The sequence below is a fragment of the Rattus norvegicus genome, chromosome 12 (genome assembly GCF_036323735.1).
Source record: "Rattus norvegicus strain BN/NHsdMcwi chromosome 12, GRCr8, whole genome shotgun sequence".
NCBI lineage: Eukaryota > Metazoa > Chordata > Mammalia > Rodentia > Muridae > Rattus > Rattus norvegicus.
Genome location: NC_086030.1, coordinates 26,231,933 through 26,253,219, shown reverse-complemented (window position 1 = coordinate 26,253,219; position 21,287 = coordinate 26,231,933). Strand labels below are relative to the sequence as shown.

The 21,287-nt window shown below is 50.5% G+C and overlaps 1 protein-coding gene and 1 long non-coding RNA gene across 2 annotated transcripts; one reads left to right on the top strand and one right to left on the bottom strand.

Annotated features, from left to right (window-relative positions):
- The first annotated feature begins 246 nt into the window (after nt 1-246).
- Upk3bl1 (uroplakin 3B like 1) lies at nt 247-6,260 on the top strand. Its single transcript, NM_001109020.1, has 6 exons — nt 247-401; nt 2,485-2,637; nt 2,822-3,041; nt 3,704-3,780; nt 4,026-4,146; nt 6,012-6,260. Exons 1-6 carry the CDS (start codon nt 320-322, stop codon nt 6,109-6,111), a joined length of 753 nt encoding a protein of 250 aa, NP_001102490.1. The 5' UTR covers nt 247-319; the 3' UTR covers nt 6,112-6,260.
- Nucleotides 6,261-9,152: 2,892 nt separating this feature from the next.
- On the bottom strand, nt 9,153-15,334 carry LOC134481278 (uncharacterized). The gene is made up of 2 exons (XR_010056739.1): nt 14,571-15,334; nt 9,153-13,339 (listed from the first exon to the last, which is right to left on the bottom strand). It is a non-coding gene; the product is annotated as an uncharacterized LOC134481278 (long non-coding RNA).
- Between the last annotated feature and the right edge of the window lie 5,953 nt (nt 15,335-21,287).

Below are 21,287 nucleotides of genomic sequence, written 5' to 3'. Positions count from 1 at the left end.
AGGCAAGGCAGGATCTCTATGGGGCAGCCCACACCCAGAGCAGCCTGCTCCATACCCAGCCCCTCCCAGCCCGGGCCCTTAGAGTGGGGGGCAGGTGTCCTGGCTTGTTTCCCTCATAGGCCTGTTCTTTTCGGACCCATCCCTAGTGATGCTGAGTCCCCTAGAGCCTATAGCCTTAGCCCCTGAACCTGTCCAACCAGTTTTAGGGAGGAGGGGGCACCTCTCAGTAGCAGCCTCTGGTAGCAGCCTCAGGAGCCCGGCCCGGCGAGCGGCTGCACAGGAGACCTGAAGGAAGGATAGCTGGAAGCTCAGCACAGCCATGGGGCCCCACAGGAAACAGTCTATGCTGCTGCTGCCCCTGTTGGTGCTGGTGACTTGTGTCCAGCCCGGAACAGGTCTGGGTGAGTGAGGCTGGGGTGGGGGGTACCCCACGTACTCAGTCCTCTTCAGGATGGAATACTTCCTTTGAATCTTGGGTGCCTCCTGATCCTCTCCCCTGGTTGAAGACTGGGTTCCCGGATGCCTCAGGCAGTCGGCCTAACTTACGTGGTGACAGATGGGTGTCTGCCCCTCAGTCCCCAAACTGAAGAGCAAGAACATGGCTCCTCTCCTCTTTGGGTTCTCACACCTACATTTTACCAATGGCTCCTAACTAACCTCTCCTCTCTGTATCTCCATTCCTCTTCCCTCGATTAGGAAAATATTAGCTACCTATAGTTTTCTGAGGTAGGACACACACACACGTATGTGTGTGTGTGTATAGTGTGTAGTGTGTACATGTGTACAGTGTGTAGTGTGTGTGTACAGTGTGTAGTATGTGTGTACAGTGTGTAGTGTGTGTGTAGTGTGTAGTGTGTGTGTACAGTGTGTGGTATGTACTGTGTAATGTGTGTGTACAGTGTGTAGTGTGTGTGTGCAGTGGGTAGTGTGTGTGTACAGTGTGTGGTATGTAGTGTGTGTGTAGTGTGTAATGTGTGTGTACAGTGTGTAATGTGTGTGTACAGTGTGTAGTGTGTATGTAGTGTGTGTACAGTGTATAGTGTGTAGTGTGTGTAGTGTGTAATGTGTGTGTACAGTGTGTAGTGTGTGTACAGTGTGTAGTGTGTGTGTAGTGTGTAATGTGTGTGTACAGTGTGTAGTGTGTGTGTGCAGTGTGTAGTGTGTGTGTACAGTGTGTGGTGTGTAGTGTGTGTGTAGTGTGTAGTGTGTGTGTACAGTGTGTGGTATGTACTGTGTAATGTGTGTGTACAGTGTGTAGTGTGTGTGTGCAGTGGGTAGTGTGTGTGTACAGTGTGTGGTGTGTAGTGTGTGTGTAGTGTGTAATGTGTGTGTACAGTGTGTAATGTGTGTGTACAGTGTGTAGTGTGTATGTAGTGTGTGTACAGTGTATAGTGTGTAGTGTGTGTGTAGTGTGTAGTATGTGTGTACAGTGTGTATGTGTACAGTGTGTAGTGTGTGTACTATGTGTATGTGTACAGTGTGTAGCGTGTGTGTAGTGTGTGTATGTGTAAAGTGTGTGGTGTGTGTATGTGTACAGTGTGTGTGTTTGTGTGGTGAATGCATGCTATGATGCTCACGTGGAGGTCAGAGGACAACTGTTGAGAGTCAGTTGATAGAACCTGGACCCTGAACTCGGGTCACCAGGCTTGGCAGCAAATGCCTTTTCCCATCTTGCTGGCTCAGACAGCAAAGAGTTAGACAGTGGTTCTCAGCCTTCCTAATGCTTTAACCCTTCTACACTGTTCTTCATATCCTGATTACCCCAACCCTAAAATTATTTTCGTTGCTACTTCATAACTGTAATTTTGCTACATTATGAGTCATAATGAATATTTTTGCAGACAGAGGTGTTCCAAAGGGTCGGGAGGCAGGAGAAATCTAATCGGCACCCCTGCCCCATGCTAGATGCTTTGGAAAGAATCTAGTCTGGACCTTTGGAGATGACTAATTCTATAGGAATTTTTGTTTTTCAGACAGGGTCTTTATACATAGCCCTGGCTGTTCTGGAAATCACTATGTAGACCAGGCTGGCCTCGAACTCACAGTAGTAGTGAAGAGTTGACATGATTAACTGCATGTGTCAGGTAATGGTGGAGCCGGGCATGGTGGCGCACACCTTTGATCCCAGTGCTTGGGAGGCAGAGGTTGGTGGATCTCCCAAGGTCCAGAATTGTCCTTTGACCTGCGGCATACATAGGTATGTGCACACACACACACGCACACGCGCGCACGTGCACGCGCGCGCACACACACACACACACACACACACACACACACACCGGCAGGGGTGTAGGCAGGCAGGCAGACAGACACAGACACAGAGACAGAGACAGACAGAATAAGTAATTAATTAAGTGTGGTAGAAAACATGATTCCTTCATTCCCCCATTGACCTGGGGCTTTGGAGACAGACTCGTCCTCCCTGGGTTGAAGCTGGACTGTATTACTCAGCTTCCCTCTGCCCTCTTTTCCCGCCCTCCCCAGAGAGCATTAACTATGTCCCCCAGCTCCCCAGTGCCACCCTGGAGGGGAGACTCACACAATCTACCTTCACGCTGGAGCAACCCCTGGACCAATTCAAGAATGTCAACCTCTCTGACGCAGACCCCATCTGGCTGGTGGTGGCTCGCAGTGACAGTAAGTGTATTTGCTTTCTCACCGGGAAGTGGACAAGCAGGGCTGCACTCTAAGAGGTCTGGCAGGCAGGGGCAGCTGGGAGGGAGGCACTGTGGGGGGGGATGTGACTGGGAAAGGCCGTCAAGCCTACCAGGAAGGAACAGCGGCTGCTCACGTGCTCGCTGACCCTCAGTGCCACCCCCAGCTGCCCAGAACTTTACTGCCCCACGGAAGGTGGAAGACAGGCACGCCCCTGCTCACTTTGACGACAATGGCTACTACCTCACACTGAGGGCCAGTCGGGTGCACTACAAGGGCAGCCAGAACGACAGCCGGCTTCCAGTCCTCCGTGTGGGGAATGACAACAATTGCTCCGTGAGATCCCAGGGCTGTAATTCGCCTTTGCCAGGGCCAGGGCCCTACAGGTGAGCAGCAAAGTTCAGGGATCAGAAGACACCCTGCCTGGCACAAACAAGAGACCAGGGCAGCTACTGGGTGATTCACTGAGGTCAAGTGGTATGGCTGAGTTCCCTAGTCTTTTCCCTCCCTCCCTTCCTCTCCCCCTCTTTCCCTCCCTCCCTTCCTCCCTCCTGAGTTCTCTTCCTTTCTCCAAATAAAATAGATTTATTTTATCTTTAACTCTGTGTGTGTTTGTGAGTCTGTGTGTGGTTTTGTTTGTATGATGGTTCCTAGAAGCACACGTGTCTGGTCCCTAGGAACCAGAGTACGTTGAGCTACCTAGCGTGCATGCAATATGTCCTGTTAACTGATGAGCAGCTCTCCAGCCTCCTGACAGCTTTTTAAAGTAGCAATCCCTCAGCTCAATGCCCATATGCCCTGGGAGGTCCTGACCATGCAAAAGGATTGTCCCTACTCCAGACCAGGCACTCATAGGTGGAGACTAGCCTCAGTCCCCTGTCTTCCCTCACTAGATGCTTGCATTGAGTGCTCTAACACACACACACACACACACACACACACACACACACACACACACGCTCAATGAAAGTGAAGGCTACTGTAAGTGAGTCGCACATGGTTTCAGGACCATGGGGAGCCCCCAACACCAATGTTATCTCTTGCTCAGAGTGAAATTCCTGGCGATGAATGCCAAAGGACCTGTGGCTGAGACGCTGTGGTCCAAGGACATCTACCTGCAGCAAGGTAGGACACAAGAGCTCAAAAAGTAGTAGGGGGGGTGGGGGGCTACTAAGGGACCTGGGGACATCATGGGGCTGGGGAAAGTAGATCTCCCCCTATCAGAAAGCACAGCCCTACCCTGTTCTCTGCCCTAGTTGCCCCTCCATCATTCTAACATGTCCCCAGCTTGAGCACAGGACGATTGGTCTGGAAACTGCCCCAAGGCCCCGTTTTGGGTTAGATAACTTCTTTCCTGCTTGCCTGTGCAGCCCAGACATTCCGAGGAGCTCCAGGGTCCCAGAGCAAGGGTACTGTGGTCATCATTGCCTTCTCGTCAATCCTACTGGCCATCCTGCTTGCGGTCTTCCTCATGTTGGTCATATCTGCTTGGTGAGTAGACTGGGCTGCTGCTGCCCGGACACCCAGCAGTAGTCTTCGTCGCTTGCTGCCATTTGAATGAAGTCGGCTCCCCTGAAGGCTGGGCGGGGTTGACTAAAGCCCTTCTTCCTTGTGCCCATCAAAGGCCTGGTTTCCCAGCGGTTGCCGCTCGCCTCCTGCTGGCCATAACTAGAACTGCAAGCAGGTAGTTCGAAAACACTCCCAACATGAGCTCTTCAGGCCAAAGCCCGGGAGCTGGAAGCCCTAACAAACTAGGCTCAACCACCCATCCTGGACGAGCCAATTAAACAGACTGGTAATGAAGAGAAGGAGAGGCTGGAAAGATGGCTCAGTGGTTAGGAGCATGAACTACACTTAAATCTGTTCAGAATAATAGAATACAAGAAATAAAAGCCAGTCGAAGGCCGGGAAAGAAGATATCTTCAGTGTGACCGCATGGGAAAGAGGAACAGAGAGACCCAATGGCTCTCTAAGCCTATCTTTAGGATCTGACGAGGCCGTGACATAAGGTTGAGGTTTAAGGAGAGGGTAAGGATTGAACCACTGCTGAGCAATCCTGGTTAAGGTGTGGTCTCAGCCATGACTGATCACCAGTCCCGGTCTCCTGCTAGTCTCCCTCCGGCTAGCATGAGGCTCCCACCATTTTCTTCCCTTGCATGAGATTCCCAGGGAATTTCTTAGGACCCATTGTTTTAAAGTCTGCAAGCCCAGGGAGGGGCATAAGTGTCCCTTCATTCCTGGGCTAGGGTGACTCAGTTGGTAGGGGGCTTGCCCTTGTATGCAGGAAGGCACCCCAGTGCTGCTTAAAACAGATGTGCATGGGGTTGGGGATTTGGCTCAGTGGTAGAGCGCTTGCCTAGCAAGCGCAAGGCCCTGGGTTCGGTCCCCAGCTCCGAAAAAAAGAAAAAAGAAAAAAAACAAAACAAAACAAAAAAAAACCAGATGTGCATGGTGGTCATCCCCAGTCACAAAAGGAGTTAAGGCCCACCTGGGCTAAATGAGACCTTGTCTTTAAAAAAAGAGAATACCTTCATTCTTTTCAGTACAGTTACTTACAAAGGGACAGGGAAAGCCAGACATGATGTCATAGGCCCTTAATCCCAGCACTTGAGAGGCAGAGTCAGGAGGCTCCTTATGAAGTTCAAGGCCAGTGTGGTCTACAAAACAAGTTGCAGGCTAGCCCAGGCTATACAAAAAAATAAAACAAAACAGAAAATTTTATGGGTTGGGGATTTAGCTCAGTGGTAGAGCGCTTGCCTAGGAAGCGCAAGGCCCTGGGTTCGGTCCCCAGCTCCGAAAAAAAAAAGAAAAAAAAAGAAAACAGAAAATTTTACGAAAGGACAGAAGAAAGAGCTCATTTGTAAAGTTTACTTATTTTTGTGTTACGCTTGATTTGTGTGGGAGCATGCACGCACCACAGCACACATGTGGAAGTCAGAGGACAACGTTTTGGAGTTGGTTCTTTTCTTTGACTATGTGGGACCCAGGAATCGAACTCAAGTCTTCAGGCTTGGTAGCAAGAACCTTCATCCACCGAGCCATTTCACTGGGCCACATGTGCTCCTTGACACACATGTCCCCAAACCAACGACAACAACAACAACAGTAGTAGTGATAGCCATACAACAACAGTAATAACTTTAAAGGATCTTATCTAACCTCCGCAGTGGTTTTCTAGAGCTTCAAACCATTGCACAAGGGATATGGGAACTGAACTGGCCATATTGGACTCATGAAAGAGAGCTCAGTTATTCCTCTAAATTCCCCACATCCCTGGAACCCGCACAAAAGCAGACCCAGAGTTAGGCTCCTTCACTGACCTGTCTCTCCCCTTTTCTCTCCCGAACCTTCTGAAGTTGCTCGAGCACTTCCGTGTCCAGCCCAGAGGAGCAAGTGCGCATGCGACGATATCACACGCATCATGTGGGCAGCCTCCCAGCCGAGCGCAGCTCCTGAGAGTTTCTGAGGGCTTTCTCCGGGGGCCGAGTGGCTGAGCCTGAGCTGGAGTCCACCTGGAACCCAAGGGAAGGGTTTTCAGTTCAAATCTTGGAATAGGCAATCTTTATCAGAAATAAATGTCCGAAATACCTTTGCGCTTTATCTCACATATACCTGGGTTCATCTCCCTCACCTCTAACATTCTTCTCTGTCTCTCTCTCTGTCTCTGTCTCTCTTTGTCTGTGTGTGTGTGTGTGTGTGTGTGTGTGTTCGCGCGCGCGAGCATGCACGTGTATATGTACGTGTGTGTGTGTGCCTGTAGAAACGTATCTCTCTCCACCTTGTTTTTTCTAATAATTTTATTTATTTTATGTATATGAATACACTGTAGCTGTTTTCAGACACCAGAAGAGGGCATCGGATCTCATTACTGATGGTTGTGAGCCACCACGTGGATGCCGGGAATTGAACTCAGGACCTCTGAAAGAGGAGTCGGTGCTTGTAAAGAGCACTGAGCCATCTCTCCAACCCTTGTTTTCCCTTTTAATTTAGTTTTTCTATGTATAAGTGTTTTTTCTTGCATGTAGTATGCCCGGTGCCTGGGGAAGTCAGAAAAGGGAATCAGATTCCCTGGAACTGGAGTTACGAATGGTTGTGAGCTACCACGTGGGTGCTGGGAACTGAGCTTGGGTCCTCTCCAAGAATGGCGAGTTCTCTTAACTGTTGAGCCATCTCTCCAGCCCCATCTTATTGATTGAGACAGGCTCTATCAGTGAGCCCCGAGTTTACCAGTCTCTCTCAGCTCCCAGACTACTGAGCCCCAGGATCCCTGTCTCTCTAGACCCGGGTTTGCAAACACAGGCTGCTACACCTGGCTTTTAAAACCAAGAACTGGGCATCAAAATCGGGTCCTGATGCTTGCAGATCCCAACCGAGTCCTGATAGTCAGGGTCTCTTCCCCTCCCCCCCCCGGGGGGCTGGGGACCAAACCCAGGATCTTGTGCTTCCTAAGCAAGCGCTCTACCACTGAGCCAAATCCCCAACCCCAGACAGGGTCTCTTTGTTGCCTAGGCTGGTCTTGAACTTGATTTCACTCTTCTGCACCTGCCTCCTGAGGTGCTGGGATGACAGGCATGTGCCCCGCATGTGCATTTCTCTTGAGACAGGATCTTATTGTATAGCCTAGGCTGGCCTGGAACTCATAATCTTCCTGTCTCGATGTCCTGAGTGCTGCCAATGCATATGCATGCCTGAATACCTGTCCCCTTGCAAAGTCTTCCTGTTCCCTTGTCCCAGTTCCTCTGGGGATGCTTTGAAAATACGATGTTGGGGTTGGGGATTTAGCTCAGTGGTAGAGCGCTTGCCTAGCAAGCGCAAGGCCCTGGGTTCAGTCCCCAGCTCCGAAAAAAAGAAAAGGAAAAAAAAAAAAGAAAATACGATGTTAAGACTCAGGGTTTGAAGCCCGCCGAGTCACCCATGCCATATTCCTGTGTATCAAACAATGGCCTTCCTAGCCACAGTAAGGCAGAACATGAGGAGCAAGATAGAGAAGATCATGGATGCAGGAGAGGCGCGTATACCTGTCCTTCTTGGCCACTGTCCTAGCAAAACAGCATGGGTGAAGATGGAGAGATGGCTCAGTCGATAAAGTGCTTGCCATGCAAGCACGAGGACCTGAGTTTGATCCCCAGAATTTGCAAAGGAGGCTGGGCATGGTGGACAGGATTGTAACCCTAGAGCTTGGAAGGCTAACGCAGGCAGACCCCCAGGTTCACTAGCCAGCGAGTGTGTGCACATTGATATGGGAGCCGGAGAGCCACTTCAGCCTTTCATTATCTTTGCATTTATTTCAGTGTGTGTGTGTGTGTGTGTGTGTGTGTGTGTGCATGTGTATGTATGTGTGTGTATGTGTGTATATGTGTGTATGTGTGTGCATGTGTGTATATGTGTGTATGTGTGTGTGGTGTGTGCAGTGTGTGTGTATGTGTATGTATGTGTGTGTGAATGTGTGTGTATGTGTGTGCATGTGTGTCTATGTGTCTGTATGTGTGTATATGTGTGTATGTGTGTGTGTGCATGTGTGTGCATGTGTGTGTGCATGTGTGTGTGTGTGCATGTGTGCATGTGTGCCTATGTGTCTGTATGTGTGTATATGTGTGTGTATGTGTGTGTCCATGTGTGTGTATGTGTCTGTATGTGTGTGTATGTGTGTGCATGTGTGTATATGTGTGTGTGCATGTGTGTGCATGTGTGTGTATGTGTGTGGTGTGGGTATGTGGTGTGTGCGGTGTGTGTGTATGTGTATGTATGTGTATGTATGTGTGTGTATGTGTGTGCATGTGTGTGTATGTGTGTGTATGTGTGTGTGGTGTGTGTGTATGTGTGTATGTGTATATGTGTGTGTGTGTGTGTGTGTGTGTGTGTGTGTACTATGTGTGCAGGTGCCTTTGAAGACTGGAAGAAGGCATCAGATCCCCTGTAGCTGGTGTTATGAGCAGTGTGAGCTGCCAAGCGTGTGTTCTGGGAACTGAGTGTAGGTCCTCTGCAAGAACAGCACATGCAGACAAGAAGGTACCCCTTCCCCTGCCTCACCTCCAGGGAAATACCGCCATCTGTTTCTGGCGGTTTGCATGAGTGGGTGTCAGTGAAGAGATGGCTCAGCAGTTAAGAGCACTCGCTGCTCTTGAAGAGGACAGGGGTTTAGTTTCCAGCATCCTCCTAAACATCTGTGCCTCCAGGTTACCTGATGCTCTCTTCTGGCCTCTACAGGTATCTGTACTCATGAACACATACCCAGAACATACAGATGTGCAATTAAAACTAACAAGATAGAGCTGGATGTGCTGCCACGCCCAGCCATCAGTATGACAGGTGTGCTTTTAATCCCACCCAGCATGTGGGAGGCAGAGGCGGGTAGATCTCGAGTTCAAGGCCAATCTGGTCAACATAGTGAGTTCTAGGACAAACCACAGCTACAAAGAGTGAAAAGCTCTCAGGGAGAACTTTCCCTCGGGATGGAGACCCTCCAACTCCAAAGATCAGACTGAGACACCACAGGATGCAATCAGCAAGAGGATTTGGTTTATTGTCGGGATACACAGGCACAGGCACCTGCGGGCGCTTCAGTCACTCGGGGGACTGGCGCGCCCCACAGAACCAAGGATGGGCTTTTATAGGATTTTGGGGAGCAGAAGCAAGCATACAGAAGCAGATGCATGGTTACAGGGATATAATTGGTGGATTCTAATATGGCAAGGGTTTAGCCCGGGGGCAAGTTTCCTAGCTACCTTCCTGAAACATAACGGCTGACTCGGCCCCCCAAGGGTTCAGCCCGGGGGCAAGTTTCTTAGCTACCTTCTTGGAACATAACGACTGACTCGGCCCCCCACCAGGGTGTGGGACCTCTCCTGGGGCTTTTTTTCATTGTCAGGTGCTCAACCGAAGTCGTCCTGTTGCCAGGCCTTCAACCAAACATATCTTGCTTGGCAGCCGCTGTGTACTCAGTGTTCTAACCTTTCCCTGAACCAGTCATCTTAAGTACAGCCTTGCAAAATGGCGTTACTGCTGCTAAGCTGGGGTCTTTCATTCCCCCATTTTTTTGCTAACTTTGAGTGAAATCTTTCACTCGACTTGGTCAAGAAATTTCTGTCTGGTGGGGGCTTATTCCCCCACTGACTCTAGGCCACAAAAGGGCTAGGAGGAGCCACGTAGGAGTTTTAACTTTAAGGGGTTTGGAATGCGCTGAACTCTCCATGTCTGGGGTGTAGTGTTGTGATTAGTCAATTCCTCAGACCGGACTGCCTTGACGTGTGGTGTGTGGATCTAAGCCGAGACTCCGTCTACCTTTAGGGCGGTCAGGGTAGTCAGGAGGACGGTGTAGGGTCCTTTTCACCGTGGCTCGAGATTCTTGGTCTGGTGTCTGTGCACCCACACGGTGTCTCCAATCTGGAACGGGTGTGGCACCACCGGATGCTCAAGCTTGTCCTGGTAAGCAGTGGCCAAAGGTCTCCAGACGTCTCTCTGCACAATCTGTAGGGCCTGTAAATGGGCCCTCAGAGAAGGGCTGTCAGCAAAATCAGCAATGTTTGAATCAAAGAAATGGACAAATGGGGGTGGTGTTCCATATATTATTTCAAAAGGAGTTAGACCATGGGGGCCCGGGGTATTCCGGGCCCGATATAGAACTAGGGGAAGGAGGGCCACCCAATCCTTTGAGCCAGTTGCAAGCGTAAGTTTGGATAAAGTCTCCTTAATTGTTCTATTCATGTGTTCTACCTGACCTGAACTCTGGGGTCTATAGGCACAATGTAATTTCCAATCAATCCCCAGCAATTTGGCCACCAACTGACTTACTTGGGAGACGAAAGCGGGCCCGTTGTCCGACCCCAACGCTTGAGGCATGTCATACCTGGGAAAGATTTCCTCGAGGAGCTTCTTGGTGACCATTTTTGTAGTCTCGTGTTTTGTGGGGAAGGCTTCGACCCATCCTGAGAAGGTGTCTATAAACACTAGGAGATACTTGTATCCATATATACCTGGTTTAATTTCAGTAAAATCAATTTCCCAATGGATGTCGGGACGGTGTCCCCTAGGACGAACTCCTTGTCCAATCATGGTCCTTCCCAGGTTAACCTGAGCACACGCTTTGTAACTCTCAGTCACCTTTTGTATCGCTTTGTCCCAATTAAAAAAAAACACAGATTTATCTCTTCTCGATCTAGTAAGGTTTTTATCTTCTTATGTAAAAAGGAGATCAATTCAAAAGTCCTTTGTAGACCCACTGTTTTAGTTGAGGGTGGTAGATGGCCCCCATTTTTTTTTTAGGAGCTCTATGTCCTCATGGGCGTAAACCCAACTGGTTTGTCCCACTGGTGGGGGCGTGGGTTGGTCTGGGCTATTTAAGGGCAAGATTTGTTTGTTCATGGCCGCTTCTCGCGCCGTGGCATCGGCCAGCCGGTTTCTTCGTGCCTCTGGGTTGTGCCCTTTTTGGTGTCCTGGACAATGTATAATACTCAGTCTTTTGGGCAAGAATAGGGCTTCTAAGAGGGCCAGAATTTTAGCCTTATTTTTAATATCTTTATCTTTAGATGTGAGCAGCCCCCGCCTCCGGTAGATCTCCCCGTGGATGTGTACCGTGGCAAAGGCATAACGGCTGTCTGTATATATATTTAGCCTCTTACCTTTTGTCATCTTGAGCGCCTGAGTCAAGGTGATGAGTTCAGCCCGTTGTGCGGAGGTACCAGCAGGCAGGGCTTTCGCCCAAATCACTTTGTCCTCCGTAGTGACCGCAGCTCCAGCCTTTCGCTCTCCCTCTGTCAAGAAGCTGTTGCCATCCGTGTACCATGTGTGGTCAGCATTCTGAAGAGGCTGGTCCGATAGGTCCGGCCTGGTTCCATGTACTTCTGCGAGGATTTGTAGGCAGTCATGCTGTTTTGCCTCCTCTGGTAGAGGAAGCAAGGTGGCAGGATTGAGGGCGACTACGGGCCCAAACTAAACCCGTTCTGCATCCAGTAACAAGGCTTGGTGCGAGAATTAGAGAGCCAGCGGTCTGGGGGCTGCTTTACCAAGGCCTCCACTGCATGGGGTGCTAGGATGGTGAGTGGCTGTCCCAAAGTCAATTTTCCAGCATCCTTGATCAGGACAACAATAGCAGCCACCATCCTTAGGCACGGTGGCCAGCCGGAGGCCACAGGGTCCAATTTCTTAGACAGGTAGGCCACAGGGCGTTTCCAGGGTCCCAACCTTTGTGTTAGGACCCCTTTAGCATACCCCTGTTTCTCATCGATGAACAGTTACTGAGCAAATTGTAAGGGTTTGGAACAGTCGGATGAATATCTTCTATCCTCTTGTTGACCTTTCTCAAGTCTTGTATTGGCCTATAATCTCCAGTGTCGGGTTTCTTAACAGGCAGAAGAGGCGTATTCCAAGGCGACCGGCAGGGGACTAGGATGCCTTGATCTAGAAGCCTCGTAATGTGAAGCCTTATACCTTGATAAGCTTTATGTGACAGGGGGTATTGTTTTATGGAGACTGGAGTTGTAGTGGTCTTTAACTGTATAATTAAGGGGGGCTGTTGGAGCGCCAACCCCAACCCACCAGTCTCTGCCCAAGCCAGTGGAAAATTCGTGACCCAAGTGTCTATTTCTAGGGATTGTGGCTTGTCCTGTCCCAGTTCATATAGTCTATATTCATAGAACTTGAAGGGGAGTTCCGTGGGGGCCAGTTATTCGGGCCCCTCTTTCCTCAAAATGAATTTGTGCTTTTAGTTTGGTGAGCAGGTCACGGCCCAGCAGAGGGTACGGGCAGTCCGGAACATGTAAGAAGGAATGGGTCACCTTACCAGTAGCCAGCTGAACCCGGCGGTCCGTAGTCCATCGGTATTGTTTCTCACCAGTAGCTCCTTGTACCCAGGCCGTCTGGTCGCTGAGTTGTCCTGAAGCTTGAGTGAGGACTGAATGCTGGGCTCCTGTGTCTACCAGGAAAGTAACCGGCTGCCCCCCAACTTTAAGCGTTACCCTGGGCTCGCGGGGGGGGGGGGCTCCTGGCCCTGACCTCCCTAATCTTTATCTAGAGCCAAGAGGGAGGTTCGTGGTCGAGGCTTTCGGGGTCCGCCAGGCTTCTTGGGGCACTCTCTGGCCCAGTGCCCTTTCTCTTTGTAATAGGCACATTGATCTTTATCCAGCTTCAGCCCCTTTCGAGCTCCCCCCTATCTCCCTTCCTTTCTTGGCCCTGAACTACGGCGGCCAAGATTCGACTCAATTCTCTCTCTTATTAAAAATCTTTTCAGCTTCTTTAAGTAAATCCTGTAATGTATAGCCCTGCAAATTTTCTAACCTCTGTAACTTAGTCCTGATATCTGGAGCAGCCTGCCAGATGAAGGACATAGAGACACTCGTCATTTGTCCTGGGTCATCTGGGTCATAGGGAGTGTACATACGGTAGGCCTCCTTAAGTCTCTCTAGAAAGGCGGAGGGAGTTTCCCCTGCTTCCTGTAATACCTGTTTTACCTGAGCCAAATTAGTAGGGCGTCGTATAGCCCCTCGGAGACCCGCTAGAAGCAACTGGCGATAAAGGCGTAGGTGTCCCTTACCTTCAGCTGTATTAAAATCCCAGTTTGGTCCTCAGGCAGCTGGGTGGGACGCCCATCATCTCCCAGAACATGCTTTCTGGCCTCTAGGAACACTCTTTGTTTTTCTTCTGAGGTTAAGAGGGCCTATAAGAGCTGTTGGCAGTCATCCCAAGTAGGCTGGTGGGTAAGTAAAACAGATTCTATTAGGATGGTGAATGCCACCGGATCTTTGGAGAAAGAAGGGTTGTGTTGTTTCCAATTGTAAATGTCAGCTGCTGAAAACGGCCAGTATTGGGTCTGGCCACCGGTTCCCTGTCTAAGTGGGAAAGCCTGGGAGGTTGAATCTGGCATCACCTCGCGCTTATTGCGCAATCTCCCTGCGACAGGGGAGAAACCCTTATCAGACTGTGGCCCGGCAACTGATCTGGCCGGCGGCTCTGCCTCCTCCGTTTCAGCCGGGCCTGTCAGAGAGAAGATCTATGAGAGGGGAGTTTGGGTCTGCCGGGAGGACAGGTTTCTTAGAAGGCTCTGATTTCACAAAGGTAGAGAGAGGAAGACGTGGCCGGCGGACCGGGCGGGGCCGAGGGGACAGGCTGGGGGTTGAGGGGAGGCCAATTCAGGTCCACGAAGGGTTCCGCCCGGGGGGCGGGTTAAGGCGAGACTCTCTCAAGTGATAATATAAGAAACCTGGTCAGGATGTCCGTGGACGACCCAATCTTTAACCTGTAAAATAATGATCTTATTAAATGTGTCATTCACTGGCCATCCCGCTCCGAAAGTGGGCCACTCGGATGTGCAGAGAGTCTGCCATTTTCCTTTTTTTTTTTTTTAACCTCGACGGACTGGTTGTGTGCCCGGTCGTGGACGTCTTTCTAATGATCAAGAGTGAGACTTAGGGGCGTTGTTAGGGACTGTCCCATGTTAGTTCTAAGGAAGATTAGAACACAGAGAAAACAAACAACACCAACAGTCAAACAAACAACAGACAGGCGTGCTGCACGGCTTTGGTACCAAACTGAAAGCAAAAAGTCAGATGGAGGTGGCAAAGGTCCGGGGCCCTCTGAAAGCCAAAAATACAGACAGAGGTGCCGTTAGTCCGGATCTTTCTCCTCTCCCAGATTGGGCCCCGAAAAGTCGGGCCCCTAACACCCTTGGAACATCTTCCAGGGCTGCGGGGCGAGAAGTCCGAGCTCGTCAGCTCCTTCTTCGTCCCGCCCAAATTCCAAACAACCTGGCTGAGCGCTCACAAAACAGACCTGGCTGAGCGCTCACAGAACAGACCTGGCTGAGCGCTCACAGAACCTGGCTGAGCGCTCACAGAACAGACCTGGCTGAGCGCTCACAGAACAGACAGAATAAGGCAGAACGAGACAAAATCAGACAGACAGACAGACGCCGGCCGGCTTACCTCCCAGTGGGTGGTCGGTGGTCCCTGGGTGGAGGATCTCCTTTCCCGGCCAACGCACCAAATGAAAAGCTCTCAGGGAGAACTTTCCCTCGGGATGGAGACCCTCCAACTCCAAAGACCAGACTGAGACACCACAGGATGCAATCAGCAAGAGGATTTGGTTTATTGTCGGGATACACAGGCACAGGCACCTGCGGGCGCTTCAGTCACTCGGGGGACTGGCGCGCCCCACAGAACCAAGGATGGGCTTTTATAGGATTTTGGGGAGCAGAAGCAAGCATACAGAAGCAGATGCATGGTTACAGGGATATAATTGGTGGATTCTAATATGGCAAGGGTTTAGCCCGGGGGCAAGTTTCCTAGCTACCTTCCTGAAACATAACGGCTGACTCGGCCCCCCAAGGGTTCAGCCCGGGGGCAAGTTTCTTAGCTACCTTCTTGGAACATAACGACTGACTCGGCCCCCCACCAGGGTGTGGGACCTCTCCTGGGGCTTTTTTTCATTGTCAGGTGCTCAACCGAAGTCGTCCTGTTGCCAGGCCTTCAACCAAACATATCTTGCTTGGCAGCCGCTGTGTACTCAGTGTTCTAACCTTTCCCTGAACCAGTCATCTTAAGTACAGCCTTGCAAAATGGCGTTACTGCTGCTAAGCTGGGGTCTTTCAAGAGAAATCCTGTCTCAAAAACCAAAAGAAAGCCAAAACAAATTCTACGAAATAAAAATGAAGAAGAGGGAAAAGGAGGAAAAAGAGGAGGAGAAGGAAAAAGAGAGGAGAAGGAGGAAGAGGAGGAGTAGAAAGAGAGGGAGAAGGAGAAAGAAGAGGAAGAGGAGGAAGAAGAGAGGGGTTGGGGAGGAGGAGGAGAGGGGGTTGGGGAGGAGGAGGGGGAGAAAGAGAGAAGAAGGAGGAAGGAAGAGGAGGGGGAGGAGGGGGGAGAGGGTTAAGGAGGAGGAGGGAGAGGAGGAGGAGGAGGAAGAGGAGGAGGAGGGGGAGGAGGAGGGGGAGAGAGGGTTAAGGAGGAGGAGGAAGAGGAGGAGGAGGAGGGGGAGAGGGTTAAGGAGGAGGAGGGAGAGGAGGAGGAGGAGGAAGAGAAGGAGGAGGAGGGGGAGGAGGAGGGGGAGAGAGGGTTAAGGAGGAGGAGGGAGAGGAGGAGGAGGAGGAAGTAGTGCTACAGTTTGGAAACTGCCTGGTGCAACCTACACTTCCAGACGGGGCAGGACACACATGTGAAACTGTAGCTCTCAAAACTAGTATTGACTTTTCCCAATGCAAAACAGACCCCAGCCTCTAACCTAGTCCAGGCCACACAGGGCTTCCCATCAGCAGCCCTGCTCCATATCACCGACAATCAAGACAAGATGCTGCCCCCATGTTTTCCCAGACTGCCAAGGGTGGGGATGCCTGGGACAGTGCAGTCACTGTGGAAAGAGCCACAGTGGAGGAGGCTTCCGGGAGCAAGGTTGCTTTGGTGATGGAGCAGGCCACCTGTGCCAGGTGGACGCTGGCACGGTGCCCAGACAAAAGCAACAACATGTTTCTGCCCCGCAGGCAGCTTAGGGACAACATGACCTGAGGGGAGGGTGGGTGACAGCTGGTGCCACAAATAGGACCTCACCCAGTGAGGCAGGAAGTCAGGCAAGGTATGACTGGTCGGCCCTAAGTAGTTTACGATCCTGAACAGATAGATAAGGCACCCCTGTGAAGGAAACTCTCAAATGGTCAAATAGTAATTTGGCTGGGAGTCAGGAAGGCTTAGAGAACAAACAGGGTCCCACCCTGGGCTCTCTGTACCCAACCCCCACTTCTTCAGAAGGAATCTCACGTAGCCCAGGCTTGTCTCCAACAAGCTAAAGATGTGAGCAAAAGATAACCTTGAACGGATTCTCCAGTGACCTCTGACAATCCAGCATTTTCTTTCTTCGTTTATTTATATTATTTTCCGTGTATTCACGTTTTGCCTGTATGTAAGTCTGTATATGTCTAATCCCTTCAGAGATAAGAAGAGGGCATGGGATCCCCTGGCACTGGAGTTACAGATGGTTGTCAGCCACCACATGGGTGCTTGGGAGCCTAGCCTGGGTCATCTGCAAGAGCAGCAAGCACTCTTAAGCACCGAGCCATCTCCTTCAGCCCCTTCTTGTTTCCCCCTTTCTTCCTTCCTTCCTCCCTCCCTTCTGCCCTCCCTCCTTCTTCTTTCCTTTTTTCCTTCTTTCCTTCTTTCCTTCTTTCCTTCTTTCCTTCTTTCCTTCTTTCCTTCTTTCCTTCCTTCCTTCCTTCCTTCCTTCCTTCCTTCCTTCCTTCCTTTCTTTCTTTTTCTAGACAGGGTTTTCTCTATATAATCCTGGCTGTCCTGGAACTCACTCTGTAGACCAGGCTAGCCTTGAACTCAAAGGTCCACCTGCCTCTGCCTCCAGAGTGCTGGACCTAAAGGTGTGCACTGCTACTGCCTGGCTCTGTTGTTGTTTTTGGAGACTGGATTTCTCTACGCACCCCAGACTGATCTACATCCTTGGCCAGTTCATAGTCTTCTCACTCTGGGCGATTGCAGACAGCCTGTTTACTCATTCTAGATCTCCCCAGTACCCACACCCCCAGGTAAAAAGCTAAGGTTGAAACTGGTGTGGCAACACACACACACACACACACACACACACACACACACACACACACACACGATTCTGGGAATGGGAGGTGGAAGTGGCAGGTTCCAGGCCAGCTTTTGCTACATAGGGAGTCTGAGACCAGCTGGGGTTACAGGAGATCCAAAAAGGCGAAGGGAGGGGCACTGGGCCAGGGGACACACTGGCAGAATGCTTGTCTGTCACACGGAGTCCTGAGGGTCATAAACAGCACTGCCTAACCCTGGAGGAGTGAAGCAGGTGCTTGTCTGGAAGTTGAGGCTAGCCTGGGCTACATGAGATCCTGTCTTAAAAACGAACAAACAAGGGGGCTGGAGGGATGGCTCAGCGATTAAGAGCACTGACTGCTCTTCCAGAGGTCCTGAGTTCAAGTCCCAGCAACCACATGGTGACTCACAACCTCTGTAATGGGATCTGATGCCCTCTTCTGATGTGTCTGAGGACAGAGACAGTGTACTCATATACATGAAATAAATGAACAATTCTTTAAAAAAAAAAACAAACAAGGGTTGGGGATTTAGCTCAGTGGTAGAGCGCTTGCCTAGGAAGCGCAAGGCCCTGGGTTTGGTCCCCAGTTCCGAAAAAAAGAACCAAAAAAAAAAAAAAAAAACAAAAAACAAAAACAAAAAAAAAAAAAAAACAAACAAAAGAAAACAGAACAACAATAACAAAAAACAAACAAACAAAATACCAGAAGGGGAATAGAAGGGCGAAGGTTGAATAAAGTGCCCTTAAAACCTCCTGTTTAGTAGATCTTTAATCTAAGCCCTGAAGGAGCAGGTGGTTGCCTGTCCTAAAGAGTAATTAATTGAGAGTGTTTACAGAGAGGAGGGAAGTGGGTGTCCCAGGGCTACCTGGAACCCTTGAACCCTGAGAATGATGGGTGTACACAGTAGTCATGGGCCAGAGCCAGGACTTATCTGTATGGTGGAGAAACCCCCACAGAAGGCCAGACAGACACCATGTCCACTGTGTCGTCCTGCCCTGGGCTGTCCCTAATCAGAAGCCACACTCTTGGATGCACAGTAAGGCAAGAATGGTATTTAATTTTTTTTTTAATTTTTTGAGACAGGAAGGGTCTCAAGTAGCCCAGGCTGTCTTCAAACTCCTAATGAAGCTGAGGTTAACCTTAAACTTTTGGTCCTCCTGCCTCTACCTCTTAAGTGCTGAGATCACCAGGGCATGATGTCACACCTGGTTTATTATACAGGGCTGAGGAGGGAACCCAGGCATCCTGCATGGCAGGCAAGCACTCTACACACTGACCTACGTCCCAGCCTGTACCTGTTTTCATTTTCAGTTGTATTTAGTTATTTTTTATGAGTGCTAGGGTTACAGTCACAAACCATCATGACAGACTTTTTCAAACCTTTGCTTTGGAAGACAGCCGTCTACCTCAGCTGGCTGCTGCTGCTATTGCTGCTGGTCCCCATCTTCTTCTTAGCTGTCCCATGTCAACCCACTGAACATAGATTTGTCCCATCATGCACCTGTCCCCATTCCCAGATCCTCTGGTCCTCCCATCAAATCCTGGACAGGTCTAGGCCGTCTCTGTCCTTGACCACATGGATTGCTTCCTACCACAGAGACAGCTCCGCCACAGAGATACCATCCTCTTCCGTGGGACCTTGCCCAGAGCTGAGTCCAGAGTTGACCTCAGCCACACAAGGAGAGCCCAGTACAGTGTGGCTGTGTGTGGCTGTGTGTGTGTGTGTGTGTGTGTGTGTGTGTGTGTGTGTGATTGGATCCCAGGGCCTAATATACGCCAGGGGAATATGCTATGCTTGAGCCACCCCCCCAGCCCCTCACTGGGGGATTCTAGGCAGGGGCTCTACCACTGAGCCACGCCCCTGTAGAACTAGAGTTTTAAAAAGGTTACTCATTGTCAGAGTCTGGATGTGCAGGGCCGGACGTGCCTGAGGGAGAGCCAGAGATAGGACTTGCCGGACCAGCTACCAGCCCCAAGGACACTGACCATCTGTAGCCACCCCCTCCCCTTCCTTCACTCCCCAGAAGTGAGTCACCCCCCTGAGTGAGATGAGCCACCCTACCCGCGCTGCTGAGCTGCTAGATAGCACATACTCCTTGCTGATGTAATTTCGCGCTGAAAGTAACTGTGCACCATTTGAATTGACCAATCATGTGTAACTGCGCGAATGCCCCTAACCTCCCCTATATAAACCCCCGAGTTTGGAGGCTCGGGGTCGATTCCTCTGTCTCCGGTGTGAGATACGTATCGACCCGGGATCCCGCTAATAGGGATCTCGTTAATAAAAGCTACCTCTTGCTGTTACATCAAGACCGGCTACTCGTGATTCCTGGGGGCACCCCACCCCGCGATTGGAGCGAGAGACGCGGCTCCCCGTTTAGGGGTACACTCTTTCACCCCCAGCCCCTCACTTGGGGATTCTAGGCAGGGGTTCTACCACTGAGCCACGCCCCCAGCCCCTCACTGGGGGATTCTAGGCAGGGGCTCTACCACTGTGCCACGCCCCCAACCCTCCTTTTTACTTTTTATTTCTAGACAGGGACCTCATTAAGTTTCCCAAATTTGTTTTGAATTCGCTCTACAGGCCAGCTTCTATCCTTCTGCTTCAGCCTCCTGAGTCTCCAGCTGGATGCCAGCCCCACCCGGAGACGATGATTTTAAATGGAGATGTCCAATGATGCTGAAGGAACCATGTGTTCCCTGACATGGGGAGGTGGGAAGAGCCTGTCTTGTGGCAGCCTTCTGTTCCTGTCTGTTTTTCTGTCTGTAGGATCCCTCCCCCCATCTCCACATTGCACTGTGTCATGTCCCTATTTTTAACCCTGACCATGGGAACTAAAGGCACTTCCCAAGAGGATGCTCTCTGAGCTGGCTCGGACCTGGCTGTTCCGATACACTCAAATTCACATAAGAAAGCTGGTTTCTGTCTCACTGAGCCCAGAAGGAGAAAGAAACAGAGTAAGGAGACAAAATGGGTGTTGGGTCAGCAAGGTAGCTCAGCAGGTAAAGGCTTTTACTGTTGAGCCCAAAGACCTGAGTGTAATCCTGAGGTCTACATGGTGGAAGGGGAGAATTGAGTCCCTTTGACCTCCACAGGCATTCCATGGAATGTATGCATGCATGTGCATGCACACACACACATGTACATGCACATGCACACACACGCACATGTGCACACATGCACACACACACATGCAAGTGCACATATATGCACACACATGCATGCACACGTGCACAGATGCACACATACAAATACAATAAAGGCTTTATTAAGTATTATTTTGTATCCATGATGTACATGTGTGTGTTTTTACCATGATGTACATGTAGAAGTCAGAGGACACTTTGGAGAATTGGTTCTCTCCTTCCACCCTGTAGGTCTTAGGGGTTAAACTCAGGTCACCAAGCTTCATGGCTGCACTTTTACCCACCAAAAGATCTCCCTGGCTCCAGAAGTAACTTTTTTTTTCTTTTTTTCAGAGATGGGGACCAAACCCAGGGCCTTGCGCTTGCTAGGCAAGCGCTCTACCACTGAGCTAAACCCCCAACCCCCAGAAGTAACTTATAATCCATTTCCAACCGGAAACAGAGAGAGTTTCTTCTGGCCGGGTCCGTTCCTCCAGACACCAGCTGGCTCTTTCCTTGAGAGCCAGGTGTTCTAAGTATAAACCCTGCGGCGCCGGCTAGGCAGCCCCGTCCCGCTGACCCACACAGGGGTGTACCTGTACCCTTTCACTGTTTTCTTGGATTTTATTTATTTGGTGTATAACGGGGACATGTGTGGAGGTCAGAGGACAACTCGTGGGAGTCAGTTCTCTCCTTCTACTGTGTGGATCCCAGGAATGGAGCTGAGATCATACGGCCTGGTGGTTAGTGTCTTCACCTGTGGAATCTCACCAGCCCTCACCCCCTTTTGGCACTGAACCTGAGGCTCTTCTAAGGGTACTGGCTTCTTCAAGGAATCTGTATGCCCCAGACATGGAGAGTAGAAAGGGGGAAGGGGGGGATGGGGATTTAGCTCAGTGGTAGAGCACTTGCCTAGCAAGCTCAAGGCCCTGGGGTTCGGTCCCCAGCTCCGAAAAAAAAAAAA